Source organism: Aphelocoma coerulescens, chromosome 22 (assembly GCF_041296385.1).
Source record: "Aphelocoma coerulescens isolate FSJ_1873_10779 chromosome 22, UR_Acoe_1.0, whole genome shotgun sequence".
Lineage (NCBI taxonomy): Eukaryota > Metazoa > Chordata > Aves > Passeriformes > Corvidae > Aphelocoma > Aphelocoma coerulescens.
In genome coordinates, this window is record NC_091035.1 from 3,240,639 (window position 1) to 3,258,422 (window position 17,784).

The 17,784-nt window shown below is 52.7% G+C and overlaps 1 protein-coding gene across 6 annotated transcripts; it reads right to left on the bottom strand.

Moving 5' to 3' along the window:
- Positions 1 to 1,856: 1,856 nt before the first annotated feature.
- SLC25A37 (solute carrier family 25 member 37) lies at positions 1,857 to 17,434 on the bottom strand. 6 transcript variants are annotated; one of them, XM_069035275.1, is made up of 5 exons: positions 17,145 to 17,220; positions 13,991 to 14,185; positions 7,769 to 7,997; positions 5,522 to 5,578; positions 1,857 to 3,779 (listed from the first exon to the last, which is right to left on the bottom strand). In XM_069035275.1, exons 3-5 carry the CDS (start codon positions 7,989 to 7,991, stop codon positions 3,259 to 3,261), a joined length of 801 nt encoding a protein of 266 aa, XP_068891376.1. In that variant the 5' UTR covers positions 7,992 to 7,997; positions 13,991 to 14,185; positions 17,145 to 17,220; the 3' UTR covers positions 1,857 to 3,258. The 6 variants fall into 6 exon arrangements, with proteins under 6 accessions (XP_068891376.1, XP_068891377.1, XP_068891375.1 ...); XM_069035276.1 differs by lacking the exon at positions 17,145 to 17,220 and adding an exon at positions 14,988 to 16,283; XM_069035274.1 differs by lacking the exon at positions 13,991 to 14,185 and having other exon boundaries at positions 1,857 to 3,639; positions 17,145 to 17,434.
- Positions 17,435 to 17,784: the final 350 nt, after the last annotated feature.

The window sequence follows — 17,784 nt, forward strand, 5'->3', positions numbered from 1 at the left end:
GAACAGTTCCTGCTGCAGGCGAGACCTTGGCTTTGTTGGACATCCAGGGGGATCCAAGTGCTCCTCGGCCCTTCCCAGCCTGAGGAAGAGCGAATTCCCAACAAAACCTGGCTGCTCATTTCTGTTCCCATCCCTCGGGAGGTTCCCAGGCATCTCCCCCTCTCCGAGGATGCCCAAACACCCTCCCAGCTGCCCCTAGCCAGGAATTTTGTGTCTCCCTACTCCCAGGTTACTCCGAGGAGGAGCTGAGGTGCTCCCAGGGCAGAAAGATCCAAGGAACAGCCAGAGGAAAAGGAGGATGCAGCGGGAATTGCTCCCGAGGCTGCACCAAAAGCTGGCATCACCCACATTATCCTACAGTTCGTTCCTTTGGCATTCAAGTGATCCCAAAATTCCATCTCCATGGGAATTTTCCAGCGCAGTTCCGGCTGTGGCAGCGACTCTCCAGCTTCTCAAGGAAAAACTCCAAGGCTGCCCCCAGCTCTGAGACCTCCAAACCCACAAAAACCAGGAGAATCCAGCTGGATTTTCCCATTTTAAGGAGGCTCCAGCTGGATTTTCCCACTTTAAGGCACAGGGAGCCTTTGGCACAGGGATTCATTCAGGTTAAAACACAAAAAAAAGGCATCAAAAAGCTCATTCCACACCTGAGGCACCGGGATCCTTCCCACAAGGCACATGTGGCACCCCCGAGAGGGGATCTTGGAATTTCCTGCTCCAAAAAATGTGGGAGAAGGATGAGATCTGCTCAGTGTCACCCTAAAAACCACACCTGGATGGTGGGAGAGCTCCGGGGCCACATTCCAGCCCCAGAGATCCCAAACCACATCCCGGGATGCCCAGCAGGGAGGGGGCAATGACATCCCAGGGAGGGAGGACACAGATCCTGGAACTCAGATTTGCACATCCAGCATCCCAAAAATCCTTCCTGAGCATCCAAGGGAGGGCTGAAGGGTGGAATTTGGTTTGGGAAGAGCCATTCCCAAAGGGGACATGGATCCTCTGACTTGAATTTGAACATGCAGGATCCCAAAAATCCCTCCTGATCCCCCAGGGGAGCAGTTAAAGGCTGGAATTTGCTTTGGAAGAGCCATTCCCAAATGGGACATGGACCCTGGGACTTGAATCTGCACATCCAGGCTCCCAAAAACCCCTCCAGGTTTTCCCCCTCCAGGTGGGATTTTGGGATGAGCAGCAATTCTTGCCAAGCCCAGGCTGGGAGGTGCCTTTGGAGCTGCATTGGGATTTGCCCAAGGATTTTGTGCTGCTTTGGAGCTGCCAGGACCTGACCCCTGGGGCTCTGTAAACTGTAAACAGCAGCTCCAGGACCTCCCTGTGCTCCAGGACTTCCCTTTCCTGGGATCTGAGCAGCTCCAGGCACCCACTGTGATCCTGGGAGAGCTCCTGGAACGGGATCAGGGGCTTTAGGGAGGGAAAAAGTGGGAATAAACTCCGGGAGGATGAAGGCTGAGCAGCATCACACCCCATAAAAAGGTACCTTGAGCAAGTTTGCAGAATGATTTGGTTAAAAATCTACGTCTTCAAGAGCTGGAAAAAATGGAATGGAGTTTTTCCCCCTCTCCCCCACAAAGGGATCTTGGGATGCCATCCCAAAGCAACGTCCCCATTCCTTGTCCCCTCAAAGGGCTCCCAAGTACCTTGACACCCAGAGGAGCACCCAGGCCACCACCTGGGGGGTAAATTTGGGGTAATTCAAGCCAATCTGGCCATAAAATCAATGATTTTGGGTGTTCCTTACACAGGAGGGAAGAACGGAGCCCTTTTCCAACAGCTTTGCACTCAGCTGTAAAAGCATCTAAAAACCCACCCAAAAGCCTACATAGAAAAATAAAGGATAAACATTATCCAGCTGTTTTCTATTGCTATAAAAATCCACTTCTGTGCCAGGACATTTTGTTTCTTTGCTGTAAAAATAAAAAATTAAAAAAAAAAACCCAAACAAACAAACAAACAAACAAACCCAGCTTAGGTTGGATAACCTAAAACTTCAGCAAGGAGTGAACTCCATTTCCCATCTTATTTCCCAGAAAAAGAGCAGTTTGCAATTGCACTGCTGCAAAATAAAGTTATTAAATATATATATATATTAATATAAAAGTCTGTATAAACTCTTCTGTTGTTGTTGTTGTTTAAGGAAGGGAAGGGGGGCACTCAGTGACCGGGAATTCCACGGGAATCCCTGAGGGCACTCAGTGGCCACAAATCCCCGGGGGCAACTCAGTGACCACGGGAATCTCAGGGGACACTCAGTGGCCACAAATCCTTGGGGACACTCAGTGGCCACAAATCCCAGGGGACACTCAATGACCCTCAATCCCTGGGGACACTCAGTGGCCACAAATCCCTGGGGACACTCAGTGACCACAGGAATCCTTGGGGACACTCAGTGGCCACAGGAATCCCTGGGGACACTCAGTGGCCACAGGAATCCCTGGGGGCAACTCAGTGACCGAGCACCAGGAGAATCCCAGGGGACACTCAGTGGCCACAAATCCTTGGGGACACTCAAATGACCACAAATCCCTGGGGACACTCAGTGGCCACAAATCCTCGGGGACACTCAGTGGCCACAAATCCCAGGGGACACTCAATGACCCTCAATCCCTGGGGACACTCAATGACCCTCAATCCCTGGGGACACTCAGTGACCACAGGAATCCTTGGGGACACTCAGTGGCCACAGGAATCCCTGGGGGCAACTCAGTGACCGAGCACCAGCAGAATCCCAGGGGACACTCAGTGGCCACAAATCCTTGGGGACACTCAAATGACCACAAATCCCTGGGGACACTCAGTGGCCACGAATTCTTGGGGACACTCAAATGACCACAAATGCCAGGGGACACTCAGTGGCCATGGGAATCCTTCGGGACACTCAGTGACCATGGGAATCCTTCGGGACACTCAGTGGCCCTCAATCCCAGGGGACACTCAGTGACCACAAATCCTTGGGGACACTCAGTGACCATGAGAATCCCAGGGGACACTCAGTGGCCACAAATCCCAGGGGACACTCAATGACCCTCAATCTCTGAGGACACTCAGTGGCCACAAATCCCTGGGGACACTCAGTGACCCTCAATCCCAGGGGACGCTCAGTGGCCACAAATCCCTGAGGACACTCAGTGGCCACAAATCCCACGGGAATCCCTGGGCAGGGAGATGCAGAGATGTGAATCCGCCGGAATCCCAGCTGGGCTGGCTGGGAGGAGGCACAGGGAGATTCCCACTCCTTTCTCACAAGGATGTTCTCTTCTCCAGCGTGTGCTTGGTGAGGAAGTACTTGAAGAACTCATACACGGACCAGGCGATGGCCGTGGAGGGCATCTGGTAAATGACCCGAGCTTGGACCCCCTTGAAGAAGCCGGGAAGCCCTCCCAGCTGGTACACGGTGCTGAAGGCGTTGGCCATGCCCGACAGGTGCCCCCTGATGTTGAGGGAGCTCAGGGCCGTGTTCTCCTGGGTGTTGAGCAGCGTCTTGCAGACGTCCAGGGGCGTGGTGGCGGCGGCGGCCACGGCTCCGGCCACGGCGCCGGCCACGATGTGGGAGCGGGGGTTGTACTCGCGGTGGGGGTTGAGGTGCTCCTGCAGGAGCTCGTAGGTGATGAAGTGGATGGCCTGGAAGGGCACGTTCATGGTCAGCTGCGTGGTGTAGCTGCGGTAGAAGGCGCCGAAGCCCTCGGTCCTCTGCACGGCCCGCACGCAGCCCAGCACCGACGTGTAGGGAGAGTTGAACATCTGCAGGCGCTGCTTCACCACTGCCGGGGACAGGACAGGGACGGGACGGGGATGGGGACGGGGATGGGACGGGGATGGGGATGGGGACGGGGATGGGGACGGGGATGGGGACGGGGATGGGAACAGGACAGGGACGGGGATGGGGATGGGGACGGGGATGGGGACGGGGATGGGGACGGGGACGGGATGGGGACGGGGATGGGGACGGGGATGGGGACGGGGACGGGATGGGGACGGGATGGGGACGGGGACACGACGGGGACGGGGACACGACGGGGACGGGATGGGGACAGGACAGGGACGGGGACAGAGACGGGACGGGGACAGGGACGGGACGGGGATGGGATGGGAACGGGGACAGGGATGGGAACGGGGACAGGGATGGGAACGGGGACAGGACAGGGACAGGAGGGGGACAGGACAGGGACGGGAATGGGATGGGGACAGGACGGGACGGGGATGGGGACGGGGACAGGGATGGGATGGGATGGGGACATGATGGGGACAGGGACGGGAGGGGGACAGGACAGGGACGGGATGGGAATGGGATGGGAACGGGGACAGGGATGGGATGGGGACAGGGATGGGGACAGGACAGGGACCGGATGGGAACAGGGACGGGGACAGGGACACCATGGGGACAGGGACATGACGGGGACAGGGCTCAGCTGCAGGCTCTGGCCTGGCTGGCACAGCCCTCAGAGTGACCCCTGGGCCCAGCCCTGACCACACAGAGCCAGCCTCCCCTTCCCCATCCAAACCGATCCCCCCGAGCTGCCCAGCACCCCCAAAATGCAGCACAGGGAGGGCACAGCTCAGAGATCACTTCTTAATGAACCCCTCTCCTCAGGCTTAATTAATGACCCTTGAATTCTAATGAACCCCTCTCCTCAGGCTTAATTAATGACCCTCTAACTCTAACGAACTCCTCAGGGTTAATTAATGACTCCTCAGCTCTCACCATTAAGCCAGACTGCTCAGGACCCTCAGTGGGGATGCACAGTCTGAGCCAGCAGGGATGAGGGGAGAAGGTGGATGAGGCGGATGAGGGCAGGAAGGTGAATTCCCACCTGAGCATCACCTGGGGGTGTCACCCACCCCCCCAGCCTCACCAGCTGCAGTGACTTCCACTGATTTAAGAGGCCAATTAATTTAATCAGGGTATGATTAAAAGGATTTGATACACAGGAGGTTTCTGGGCCCCATCAGGAGCACAAGGCAGTGACCCTGAGGAGCTGGCAGGTCACAGCACTGCCATTTCAGCTGCATCTTCCTGTTAAATCCTCATTTTCCTGAGGCCTCCTCATGCCACTCCCCCTCCCCAGGAGTCTCACAGTCCCTCCGTGTGCTCATCCAACAACCTGAGCTCAGCTTGGTTAGTCCAAAGCCTCAGGAAAACTGGAACCACTTCCCCAAGGAGCAGCGGAGTGGTGACAGTAAGGGGGACACCAGTAAGGGGGGCACCAGTAAGGGGGGACACCAGTAAGGGGGGACCCCTTTCCTGGAAAGTCACAGGGCACCACAGAGATCCAGGGATAAATCCCTCCTGGCTGCTCTCCCTCTCTTCCCAAGGGACAGAGGAATGAGCCCCTGGGTTTGGAGCTCTCTGAGCTGGGGGCAGCCCTGGCTTTGTCCTGTTCTTCCCAAGGGATGGAGGGAGAACAGCCAGGAGGGATTTATCCCTGGATTCAAGCTGGGCAGGGGCACTGGAGGCCCTGGGTGTCCTTACAGGAGCAGCACATGCCAGAATCCCGGGAATTACCTTCAGCAGGGTTCATGACGGCGTCGTGGAGCAGCGTGGCCACACTCCCAGCGATGCCTGCAGGGCAAGAGCAGCCTTGAGAAAACAAATCCCAGCTCAGAAGGGAGAGCTTGTCCTGGCACTGCCATCCAGGGGGAATTCATCCATGGGGCTCCATCTATAGGGGATCCATCCATGGGGGCTCCATCCATGGGGGGCCTCCCATCCAGGGGGGGGCTCCATCCATAGGGAATTCATCCATAGGGAATTCCATCCATGGGGGGCTCCATCCATGGGGGATTCATCCATGGGGGATTCCTTCCATGGGAGATCCCATCCATAGGGAATTCATCCATGGGGAATTCATCCATGGGGGGCTCCATCCATGGGGGATTCATCCATGGGGGATTCATCCATGGGGGATCCCATCCATGGGGGATCCCATCCATGGGGGATCCCATCCATGGGGGGGCTCCATCCATAGGGAATTCCATCCATGGAGGGTTCTATCCATGGGGGATCCCATCCAGGGGGGATCCATCAATAGGGAATTCCATCCATGGAGGGCTCCATCCATGGGGGATCCATCAATAGGGAATTCCATCCATGGTGGGCTCCATCCATGGGGGATCCCGTCCATGGGGGGCTCCATCCATAGGGAATTCATCCATGGGGGATTCCTTCCATGGGAGATCCCATCCATGGGGATCCCATCCATGGGGATCCCATCCATGGGGAATTCATCCATGGGGGGCTCCAACATGGGGAATTCATCCATGGGGGGCTCCATCCATGAGAGATCACATCCATGGGGGGCTGCATCCATAGGGAATTCATCCATGGGGATCCCATCCACGGGGGGCTCCATCCATAGGGAACCATCCATGGGGAATCCCATCTATGAGGGACTCCATCCATGCTCAGGGAGCACCCAGCTCCCACAGCCAACATTCCCAGGCCAGGAAACTCATCCTGAGAGAAATCCACTCCCAGCCCCCACCTTTGCTGTTGCCAAGAACAATTCCCAAGGTTTTGTCTGTCCCAGACACCGCCGGCGTCTGAGCGAGCCGTGAGCAATGCTCCCCATCCCCTCGGCACATCCCTAATTAGGGATTTTCACCCCTCCACTCAGCCTGGCTTCCCAACACTCCTTGCCCAGGTTCTGCCAAACCCAGCCAGCCGTGACCCATCCCGCACTCGGCTCCAGGATGAGGCTCTCCAGCCACACCTTCCCTTTGATGTCGGCTCCCACCTCCAATTCCCTCTTGCCCAAATGACTTTTGGTCATTCCTCGTGAAGCCACGGCTCCGGTTTTCCTGCTGGCACCTGTAGCTACTTGAAAGGCAAACTCAGGAATGTGTTCCCGGCAAAGAGCAGCGAGGAGAAGGAATTTTATATTCCCTCAGCTGAGTTCAGTGGCCCCATGGAAGATTCCTACCAACACATCCCAGCAAAACCATGGAAATCTCCCCTTTGGTAAAGCCCTGGCCTGCTCAATTCCAGGGTTTCTCCTGCTATTGCTTGCTTAGTCCAAAGCCTCAGGAAAACCAGACCCACCTCCCCAAGGAGTTCAAAAGTGAAATATTCCAGAAGCACTTCCCCAAGGAGTTCAAAAGTGAAATATTCCAAAAGCACTTCCCCAAGGAGTTTAAAAGTGAAATATTCCAGAAGCACTTCCCCAAGGAGTTTAAAAGTTAAATATTCCAAAAGCATTTCCCCAAGGAGTTTAAAAGTGAAATATTCCAGAAGCACTTCCCCAAAGAGTTTAAAAGTGAAATATTCCAGAAGCACTTCCCCAAGGAGTTCAAAAGTGAAATATTCCAAAAGCACTTCCCCAAGGAGTTTAAAAGTGAAATATTCTAGAAGCACTTCCCCAAGGAGTTTAAAAGTGAAATATTCCTGCTAAAAGCTAAAGCACACAGAGGATGGAGTGCACTCCGTGCTCCCAGGACACCCGAACTTCAAACCTCCAGAGGCTGAGGTGATGCCTTCATAAGGTCACACTTTTGGTGATACCTTCAAAGCTGGGATTTGATGATCCTGAAGGTTTTTCCCAACTTTAAGGATTCTGTGATAAGACAGGAACAGCACAGCTGCACCTGGACACCTTTTGCCCACTAAATTGATGATTTGTGCCGGAATAATTTGAGATTAAACAGGAATTTAGATTGAGAGGGACGCCAGGCTGAGTGAGAAGCAAGCAAGGGACAGGTTGATAACCACAAATAGAAGGTTTGGTTTTTTTTTAGTAAAAAACCCCCAAAATACCATTGGCCAAGTGGCTGTTTCCTCCCTGCTGGAAAATATCACTGAGAGACTTTTTCATTTTCTCATAGCAGGCAAAGTACATGGCGTGGGCAGGGCCAGCCCCCAGCATGGTGACATTAATCCCACGTAACGGCCTCCAGAGCCCCTCGGTCAGGACCATCTTCTTGAGGGCTTCGTACACGCTCCTGTACTGGGCTTTGGGGTCCGGCTGCAGGCTCTGCATCCGTGTCTGCAACAAAGCACACGAGGGGAGAGGCCTTGGTTACCCAGCTGAGTGCAACAAATCCCACACTTCAGAGCTACCACAATTCCAAGGTCAGTGAGGGGTCAGTTCAGTACTTGGATGTCCCTTATTTATCCTATTTTTTTTTAATTTTTATCTCTTTTTTTTTTTTATCCTATTTTTTTAAATTTTTATCCCTTTTAAAAAATTTTTATCCCATTTTTTTAAATTTTTGTCCCATTTTTTTAATTTTTATCCCATTTTTTTTATTTTTATCCCTTTTTTTTATTTTTATCCCTTTTTAAAAAATTTTATCCCATTTTTTTTATTTTTTATCCTATTTTTTTAAATTTTTATCCCCTTTTTAAAAAAATTTTATCCCATTTTTTTAAAATTTTTATCCCATTTTTAAAAAATTTTTATCCCATTTTTTTAAATTTTTATCCCATTTTTTTTAAATTTTTTATCCTATTTTTTAAAATTTTTATCCCCTTTTTAAAAAAATTTTATCCCATTTTTTAAAAATTTTTATCCCATTTTTAAAAAATTTTTATCCCATTTTTTAAATTTTTATCCCATTTTTAAAAAAATTTTTATCCCATTTTTAAAAAATTTTATCCCATTTTTTAAATTTTTATCCCATTTTTTTTAATTTTTATCCCCTTTTTTTTAAATTTTTATCCCATTTTTTTCAAATTTTTATCCCATTTTTAAAATTTTTATCCCATTTTTTAAAAATTTTTATCCCTTTTTTTTTAATTTTTATCCCATTTTTAAAAAATTTTTATCCCATTTTTAAAAAATTTTTATCCCATTTTTTTTATTTTTATCCCCTTTTTTTAAAATTTTTATCCCCTTTTTTTTAAATTTTTATCCCCTTTTTAATAAATTTTTATCCCATTTTTTTTAAATTTTTATCCCATTTTTTAAAAATTTTTATCCCCTTTTTTTCATTTTTATCCCATTTTTAATAAATTTTTATCCCATTTTTTAAAATTTTTATCCCCTTTTTTTTATTTTTATCCCATTTTTAATAAATTTTTATCCCATTTTTTATTTTAATTTTTATCCCATTTCTTTATTTATCCTGCCGGATGGAGCCCACGCTCCCGCTGCGACACCCAGGCTGCTCCGGGAGGGAAGTGTAACCTCTGCTCTGGTTTATCCATGGAAAGCCTTTGGAATGAGGCTGCTGTGGCTGCTCCAAAGGCGGGGTGAAGAAATCCAGGGCAGGCTGTAATTGCCTCCCTGCTTTCAACACCCTGACTCTGCCCCAGCTTGTCCCTCCTGCACTTGCCCAGCAGCTTGGGACAGTTCCTAGAAGGGCGAGCTGGGAAAACTGGGAACAGGCAGGAATGGCCCCAAAAGGAGAAAAGGCAGAGCCACTGTCCCCCGATGGCTCTGGGAGGTTCCTTGTCCCTATTTTCCCCTCAGCTCCCAGAGCTCTGCACCCACCGAGGGCCTGGCCAGGGAATCCCAGCTGCATTTCTGTCCCTCAGGTCGTTTTCCCCCACAGATTTTAAGCCAGCTGAGTTCCTGCCATCCAAACCTGCTCCAAACCTCACTGCCACCACTCCCTTACACAACTTTTCCCTCAGGAAAATTTACTTGGAGCTCCTTCCAGGCGTCTGCAGACGATGCCATGGCACAGCAGGGCTCAAAGGCCTGGAGGTGACAATGACAACGTGGGAGGGGTCCCAGGAGCCCAACCAGCACTGGGAAAGCTCAAACCTCCACAGCCATCCCAGAAAGATCATCCCAGGAAATCCTGAGCAGCAAAATGCCCACAGATCCTTCCTGTCCTCCATGTGGGAAAGGGTTAAACACTGGGACAGGTCATGGAGTCACATCCCTGGAGGTGTCCGAGGAAAGCCTGGATGAGGCACTCCGTGCTCTGGGCTGGGGACAAGGTGGGGATGGGTCACAGCTTGGATGGGATGGCCTTGGAAGGCTTTTCCAACTTCAGTAATTCCATGATTCTGCAATTCCAGCCCAGAGGGACACGGCCCTTGGAGCAGCCTCAGCCTGGAAACACAAACACTGGGAAAGGGGGGCTCAGCAGCCTCTGGAATCCACGCTTTTCCAAGGAGAAGCTTGAGAGCTGCAGGAAGGATTCCTTCCTCGGCAGGATCCCCTCCAGCTCATCAAGCCCTTCATTAATTAGCCACGAGGCCGCACTGCAGCTCAGCCTTGAGTCCATAAAACCCTTTCAGGTTTGCACCTTGGAGCCCCCAAACCCTTCAGCAGGAACCCCAAAGCACTTCCACAGCCCCTCCGTGAGCCCAAGGAAGAGATCAGAGCTCAGTTCAGGACTTTCACCCGGAATAACAAAACCAAGCCGGGTTTACTTAAGCCTAAAGCAACCAATTTACAGAATTTGCAGTAAATCCTCTAAAAAAACCCTTAAAAATCACACAGGGATTCTTTGCACGGAGACTTGGCTGGAATTTCAGACTCCAGCATCAGCTGGCACTCGTGAAAGGCATCACCCTCCAACAGGGAATTTGGCAGCCTCGTGCAAAGCTTCCTGTTCCACAGCCCCACATTCCCTGGGAGCTCTGAACAGCGCTGGAAACGAACCCAAAGGCTCAGGAAAATCCTCCTGGGAGGGCAGCAACGCACTGAAATCACCGGGAATTAAAAGCAGGTTTTAAACCCAGCTGTCAGGCAGTCTTGCAACCCCTCACGGGTCTCTGCACCTTCCCATCCTATGGATTCTGGTCAGGATTTCAGGAGGAAAAAATCCCAGTCTCAACTCAGTGAGCAGCAGGTGACATTTCTGTGCAGGACCAACGTGGTTTTGGGAAGTAAAGCCAAGGATTTCCTCTGGATTGATGATCCAGTTTTTCCCACTTTCACCCTGGCAGTTCCCATGACGGAACAGAACCTCCTGTACCCTTCAGGGACCACACACAGCCCCAGGAAAATCAATTTACAGACTCCCTGCTGCCCCAGCTTAGTCAGGAATGGGGCAAGTTTTCATGGAAAAGGGGTGCAAGGTGGGTAGGGCTCTCACATGAGAATGGAAAAATGGGATTTCTCTTTTTTTGGTGGATCTGAGCTGCTCTGAAGGGGTTCAAAACTCACCCCACAGCCCAGAGGAGCCCACACAGGCTCAGTTTGCATCAGCCATCCATCACCTGTGGGTAGAACAGGACTAAGAGCCCAAGGAGCAGATAAAACCAGGACTAACAGCCCAAGGAATGACCAAAAACAGGGACAAACAGCCCAAGGAACAGATAAAACCAGGACTAAGAGCCCAAGGAATAACCAAAACCTGGGTGAAACAGGACAAGCAGCCCAAGGAGCAGATAAAACCAGGACTAACAGCCCAAGAAATAACAAAAAACAGGATAAACAGGCCAAGGAATAACCAAAACCTGGGTTCAACAGGACAAACAGGCCAAGGAGCAGATAAAACCAGGACTAACTGCCCAAGGAATAACCAAAACCTGGGTTCAACAGGACAAACAGGCCAAGGAGCAGATAAAACCAGGACTAACTGCCCAAGGAATAACCAAAACCTCGATTTAGGAGAATAAACAGCCCAAGGAATAACCAAAGCCAGGATTTAGGAGCACAAACTGCCCAAGGAATAACCAAACCCAGGATTTAGGAGCACAAACTGCCCAAGGAATAACCAAAACCTGGATTTAGGAGCATAAACTGCCCAAGGAATAATCAAAGCCTGGATTTAGGAGCACAAACTGCCCAAGGAATAACCAAAGCCAGGATTTAGGAGCACAAACTGCCCAAGGAATAACCAAACCCAGGATTTAGGGGCACAAACAGCCCAAGGAATAACCAAAGCCTGGATTTAGGAGCACAAACTGCCCAAAGAATAACCAAAGCCAGGATTTAGGAGCACAAACTGCCCAAGGAATAACCAAAACCTGGATTTAGGAGCACAAACTGCCCAAGGAATAACCAAAACCTGGATTTAGGAGCACAAACTGCCCAAGGAATAACCAAACCCAGGATTTAGGAGCACAAACTGCCCAAGGAATAACCAAAGCCTGGATTTAGGAGCACAAACTGCCCAAGGAATAACCAAAGCCTGGATTTAGGAGCACAAACTGCCCAAGGAATAACCAAAACCTGGATTTAGGAGCATAAACTGCCCAAGGAATAATCAAAGCCTGGATTTAGGAGCACAAACAGCCAAGGAATAACCAAAGCCAGGATTTAGGAGCACAAACAGCCAAGGAATAACCAAACCCAGGATTTAGGAGCACAAACTGCCCAAGGAATAACCAAAGCCAGGATTTAGGAGCACAAACAGCCAAGGAATAACCAAACCCAGGATTTAGGAGCACAAACTGCCCAAGGAATAACCAAAGCCTGGATTTAGGAGCACAAACAGCCAAGGAATAACCAAAGCCTGGATTTAGGAGCACAAACTGCCCAAGGAATAACCAAAGCCTGGATTTAGGAGCACAAACAGCCCAAGGAATAACCAAAACCTGGATTTAGGAGCACAAACTGCCCAAGGAATAACCAAACCCAGGATTTAGGGGCACAAACAGCCCAAGGAATAACCAAAGCCTGGATTTAGGAGCACAAACTGCCCAAGGAATAACCAAACCCAGGATTTAGGAGCACAAACAGCCAAGGAATAACCAAACCCAGGATTTAGGAGCACAAACAGCCCAAGGAATAACCAAAACCTGGATTTAGGAGCACAAACTGCCCAAGGAATAACCAAAACCTGGATTTACGAGCACAAACTGCCCAAGGAATAACCAAACCCAGGATTTAGGAGCACAAACAGCCAAGGAATAACCAAAGCCAGGATTTAGGAGCACAAACAGCCAAGGAATAACCAAAGCCAGGATTTAGGAGCACAAACAGCCCAAGGAATAACCAAAGCCAGGATCTCCCGGGTGGTGCTGCCGAGGCAGAGGCCCGGAGCAGGTCCAGGCTCTGTGTGAGGGAGCTGAAGTTTATCAGGGCTTGGGGAGATGATTTCCCTGAGCTGGGCAGTGCCCCCAGCTCCTCTCACCTATCTGGAGCCACCAAGCAGCTCCTGGAGCCTCACCCCTGATAAGCAGCCAAGAAATTCTTCTCCACCTACTTCAATTAATCCCCATTGCATAAGGCAGCGGGGAGGCCAAGGCCACAAGTGCCCTGCTTGTCCTGGCTGCAGCTTGGGCATAAAAAAACCACCACCACAAGCAGCAGGGTCAGGTCCAGGCAGTTCTGGGAAGAGCTCTGTCCTGCTGGATGCAGTTTGGCAAGAGCACCGGCCCTCCTGCATTGTTTTCTACCCAGATTTGTTTTCCTAGCAGGAGTCAGGTCTCTCTTTTGCATATCCTGGCAGAAGGTCACTGCTTTGACACCCTACAAACACCCTCAGACTTCGTTTGCCTTTTGTTTGGGGGTTTTTTATTGATTTTCTCTGAGCACAACCTGCTTTTCCCAGGTTCACGTGGCAGCCCCAGCCTGCCGAAGGCTCACCAAGGGAACACAAAGTGCTTTTAGCAGGAAATGAGCAGCGGTTCTGCAGGGCTCCAGGCAGATCCTGCCAGCTGGACAGGGCACAAGCCAAGAGCAGGCTCTGAACCCCCCAGTTTTGGGGGCAGGTTCAGCTGGAGCAGCCCCCAAACGAGCAGTAACCCATGGGAGGGGAGCCACGGGTCAGCCCAACAGGTTATCCAGGAATTCCCAACATCCCAACACCCCCCCTCAGCTGGAACACGAGGAACTGCTCCTCCTGGAGCTGCTGGAGATGGGGGGGATGCAGAACCTGCCACCACCAAACCCCAAATAATCCACAGCCCTACAGGGCCCTGCCTCCCTCACATGTTCTGCTGTGCTTCCAGGACCTTGGTGACCAGCAGGGAAGCTCCAAAGGCAGGCCAGGTTTTCATGGAAAAGGATTTTTTTTGTCCCTAGAGCCACTGCCACCCTCTGCACGAAGAGAGGTGCCAGCCCTGCACACCTCCAGTTTCTCCCCCCAGCAATTAATTAATCCCCAGGGAAGCAAAACTGTTCCTCACATCCCCAAAGGATCCCAGCCTTTGGGAAACCGGCTCCAGCAGAAAAATCACCAAATGGATTAGGGAATGAAGAGGAGACTCCTGAGGAACCCTCCAGAAACTCCTTTTCTGCTGCCATCAGGAGGCCTTGACACGCTGATCCCTCCAGATAATTTGGGGACGGATCAGGGTTCCCAGCACAGCTGTTTGCAGCAGCTACAAACAAAAACAAGCCTGAGAACTCTGAGAAACACCAGCAGCACCAGTAAAAATCCAGCCCAGAGTGCCCAAACAACCAGTGCTGAGGGGGAGAGGCAGAGGCAAAGTGAGGCTGGAGCTCGAGGGGGCTTTGCCCAATGGATTTTAAAAAAATACTATTTATTATTTATTTACTATTTATTTAACAATGGAAATTAACAGAAAGGAAAAGAGTGTAGATTTAGATGGGGGTGCAGATTTAGAGTGGGATTTAGAGGGTGCAGAGGGGCTGGGATGGAATTCCCAGAGCAGCTGGGGCTGCCCCTGGATCCCTGGAAGTGCCCAAGGCCAGGCTGGAGCAGCCTGGGACAGTGGGAGGTGTCCCTGCCCAGGGCAGGGCTGGCACTGGGGGATTTTAAGGTCTCTTCCCACCCAAACCATTCTGGGATTGGTGACCCTGCTGAGCTCAGGGGTTGTGCAAGTGTCTGCAGCAGCAATTCCCCAAATTACGACATTTTCAGTTTCTCTTTGAGAGGAAATGACTCGCTGGAACCCAGACTTTTCCCTCCGAGCAGGTGCTACCCAGGTGCTCTTTCTGCACATCCAGAAACCCTGACCCCCTCCAGCCTGGAATTCTGATCCAGGAAGTGCCACTGAGGAGAAGCTTTGCTCCCTTTCTGTAGGAACGTGGTCCCTCTCCCACAGTGAAGCAAAAGAGCTGCTCTTAGGGGCTGAGCTGCTATTGGATTACCACCAAATTAAAAAAAAAAAAAAAGCTCTTTAGGGACCCAAAAAATCTCTTTTTTGGGTTATTTATCACCTTTTCCCAAAGCAGACAGGTAGAAGAGCAGCGAGCACCCAGGGCAGGAGTGGGATCCCAGCCTGCAGCTCAGGGTTTCGTTCTGCCCCGGCACACGGAGTGACCTTGGCCACACTCCACAGGAGTTTTCCAGCGGCAGCCGGAGCGTTTTATCCTCTCCCCAGCACTTCCAGGAACTTGGCTGAGCAGAATTATCCCAGCCTAAGGCACAGCCCCGACCCTGGAGCAGCCAGGGAAGTCACAACCCAGGGATTTTTCCTACAAAGCACCTCCCCTCTCTGGGAAGCCCAGGCACCACTTTCGTTTTCTCTCTCTGCTTTCCCCCCGGAGGAAATGCCCTCGGGAACAACTCTAGAATTCCGGAGTGACAACACCCACGGAGCTGCTCCCTCTCCGGCCGTGACTGGGCACAAAACACCTCATTTGTTTGTGCCAGCAGCTGGTGCCACGCTCAGGGTGGGCACCGACCCCACACCCAGCGGGGACGTCCCAAATCGAGGAGCCAGGTGCAGAAGGGACAGACCCAGAGGGAAAACAGGGTAAAAAAAACAGGGAATATTTCCTTTGAGTGCTTATCACATTGGCAGGACCTGCAGCCTCTCAAAGCCAAGGCATTTCCTCTCCTCTGCTCTTTCTGCTCTTTCAGGGAGCCCTGCATGAAAAGGAGGGATTGCAACATCTTGTGATTCATCCGCACCATCACCGAGGGAGTTCGGCTTTTTCCAGCTTTGCCTCTTCTTTTGAAGGCCTCACAGCAGCAAACTGCCAAGGCAGAGGGAGGAAATATCCTTCAGGATGCTTCCCACCACTCTGGAGACACTGGGAAGCCTTCCCTGAGTCTGCTCGAGCATCATCAGCTCCAAAACCCAGCCGCCAGCCCCTCTGCGAACACCCTGACCCCAACAAAGCCACGTCCGTGCCACCCACCCCATCCTGGTGTGGGCACTCCACCCCATCCCAGCAGCTTTTCCCTCCTGCGCTGGGATTCCACCGCTCCGGGAGGGAAGAGCTGGCCACGGAGCTGCTGATCCAGTTCCAGGCCAGGAGGGCACTGGTGGCATCTCCCAGTCCAGGGAGCAGCACTGGGACGTCACCTTTGCCCCAGCGGTTGTGCAAAGCTCCCCGGGGCTGAAGGACGGGTCCGGGGAGGGGGGGAGCAGAGCTCCAGAGCCACAGGTGGCACCTCAGGGACTGCCCAGCGCATTCCCTGTCCCGGGAACCTCGTGCATCCCAACATTCCACGTACGCTTTCCCACACGTGCACCCCGACACTCCCTGCACACTTTGCCCCTCTGCATCCCCAAGATTCCTTACGCATTCCCACCTTTCTTGCACCCCAACACCCCTTAAACGTTCCCCCCCTTTGCACCCCACCACCTCTTAAACGTTCCCCCCCCTTTGCACCCCACCACCTCTTGCACACTCACCCCATTTACACCCCACACAAACTGCTCCCTCCTGCACCCCAACACTCCTCACACGCTCCCCCCCTCCTTGCACCCCAGTTTCTTGCAGACTTTTCCCCTTTGCACCCCAACAACTCCTAAACATCCCTTACACACCTTTGCACCCCAACAACCCCTTGAACCTCCAGCACTTCTTGCACCCCAACAACTGCTTACACACTTCCCCCTTTGCACCCCAACAGCCCCTCGCACCTCCCTCCTGCTTGCACCCCAAAACCTCTTGCACACCCCTTATGTTCTCTCCCTTCCTTCCACCCCAGAATTTCTTGTACCCCGACAACCCCTTGCATCCCCCTCTCGCCCTTTGCACCCCAAAAAAACCCCTTGCACCCGCAGCACTTGTACTCCAACAACCCCTTGCATCCCCCTCTCGCCCTTTGCACCCCCAAAAAACCCCTTGCACCCCCAGCACTTCTTACACCCCAACTGCTCGCACACTTCCCCCTCTACACCCCTCTTACAGTGCCTCCCCTCGCACCCCAGAACTTTCTGCACCCCAACACCCCCTTGCACACTCCCCTCTCCTTGTCCCCCGAGCACCCCCAGCACCCCACGCGTGTTGTCCCGACCGCAGCAGCGTCCCCCGGGTACCCCGCCCGCGTCCCCCCGGCACATCCCGGACGGAGCGAGTCCCCCGTGCCCGCACCCTCCGGGCACGCCTCCCCCGCCGCTCGCCGCTGTCCCCACGCACCTTGACCGAGTCCACGGGGTACATGACCGTGTGCTCCATGATCCCCGCCACGGCCCCGGCCACCATGTGCGTGCCGAGCGCGGCGCCGCTGGGCAGGCTCTCGTAGTCCTCGCCGTCCATCAGCCCGGCCCCGGAGGCGGCGGGGGGCCCGGGGCCCGGCGGGGCGGCGGCGCTGCCCCCCATGGCACAGCTCAGCTCCATCCGCCGGCACCGGGGGGACACGGGCCAGCACCGGGGGGACACGGGCCGGCACCGGGGACACCGCGACGGGACAAGGGAGAGCGCTGGGACCGCGCGCCGCCCCAGCCTTAAAGCCGCGCTCGCCACGCCCTTCCCGCCTCCACCAATCAGCGCGGCGCGTCTCCGTGACATCACTGGGCGGGAAAATGATTGGCAGGAGTATTAACCAATGGAAGATGAGAATTGGAGCGGCGCTGGGCTGTGATTGGCTGTAGTGGTGGGGGGCGGGGCGTAGCCCTGAGGGGCCGGTGGTGTTGTGGGAGTGCCGCTGTGGGGGACGGGGCCGTGGGAGCTCGAGTGTCACTTGAAGCGACAAATGCGGTGCCACACTGAGTCAGCGGCAGCGATTTAGTGCCTGTCGGAGGGGAGAAAAGTGTAGTAGTCCGGTGATTTGTGCCAC

Bases quoted from the DNA above. Each gene is read 5' to 3' on its own strand.
- SLC25A37 (XM_069035272.1), bottom strand. From the start codon at position 17,345: ATGGAGCTGAGCTGTGCCATGGGGGGCAGCGCCGCCGCCCCGCCGGGC. The intron at 7,998-17,144 runs GTGCGTGGGGAC...GCTTTGTTGCAG, and splicing joins ACCCCGTGGACTCGGTCAAG to ACACGGATGCAGAGCCTGCA. The intron at 5,579-7,768 runs GTATTTTGGGGG...CTTGCCCTGCAG, and splicing joins AAACAGCCACTTGGCCAATG to GCATCGCTGGGAGTGTGGCC.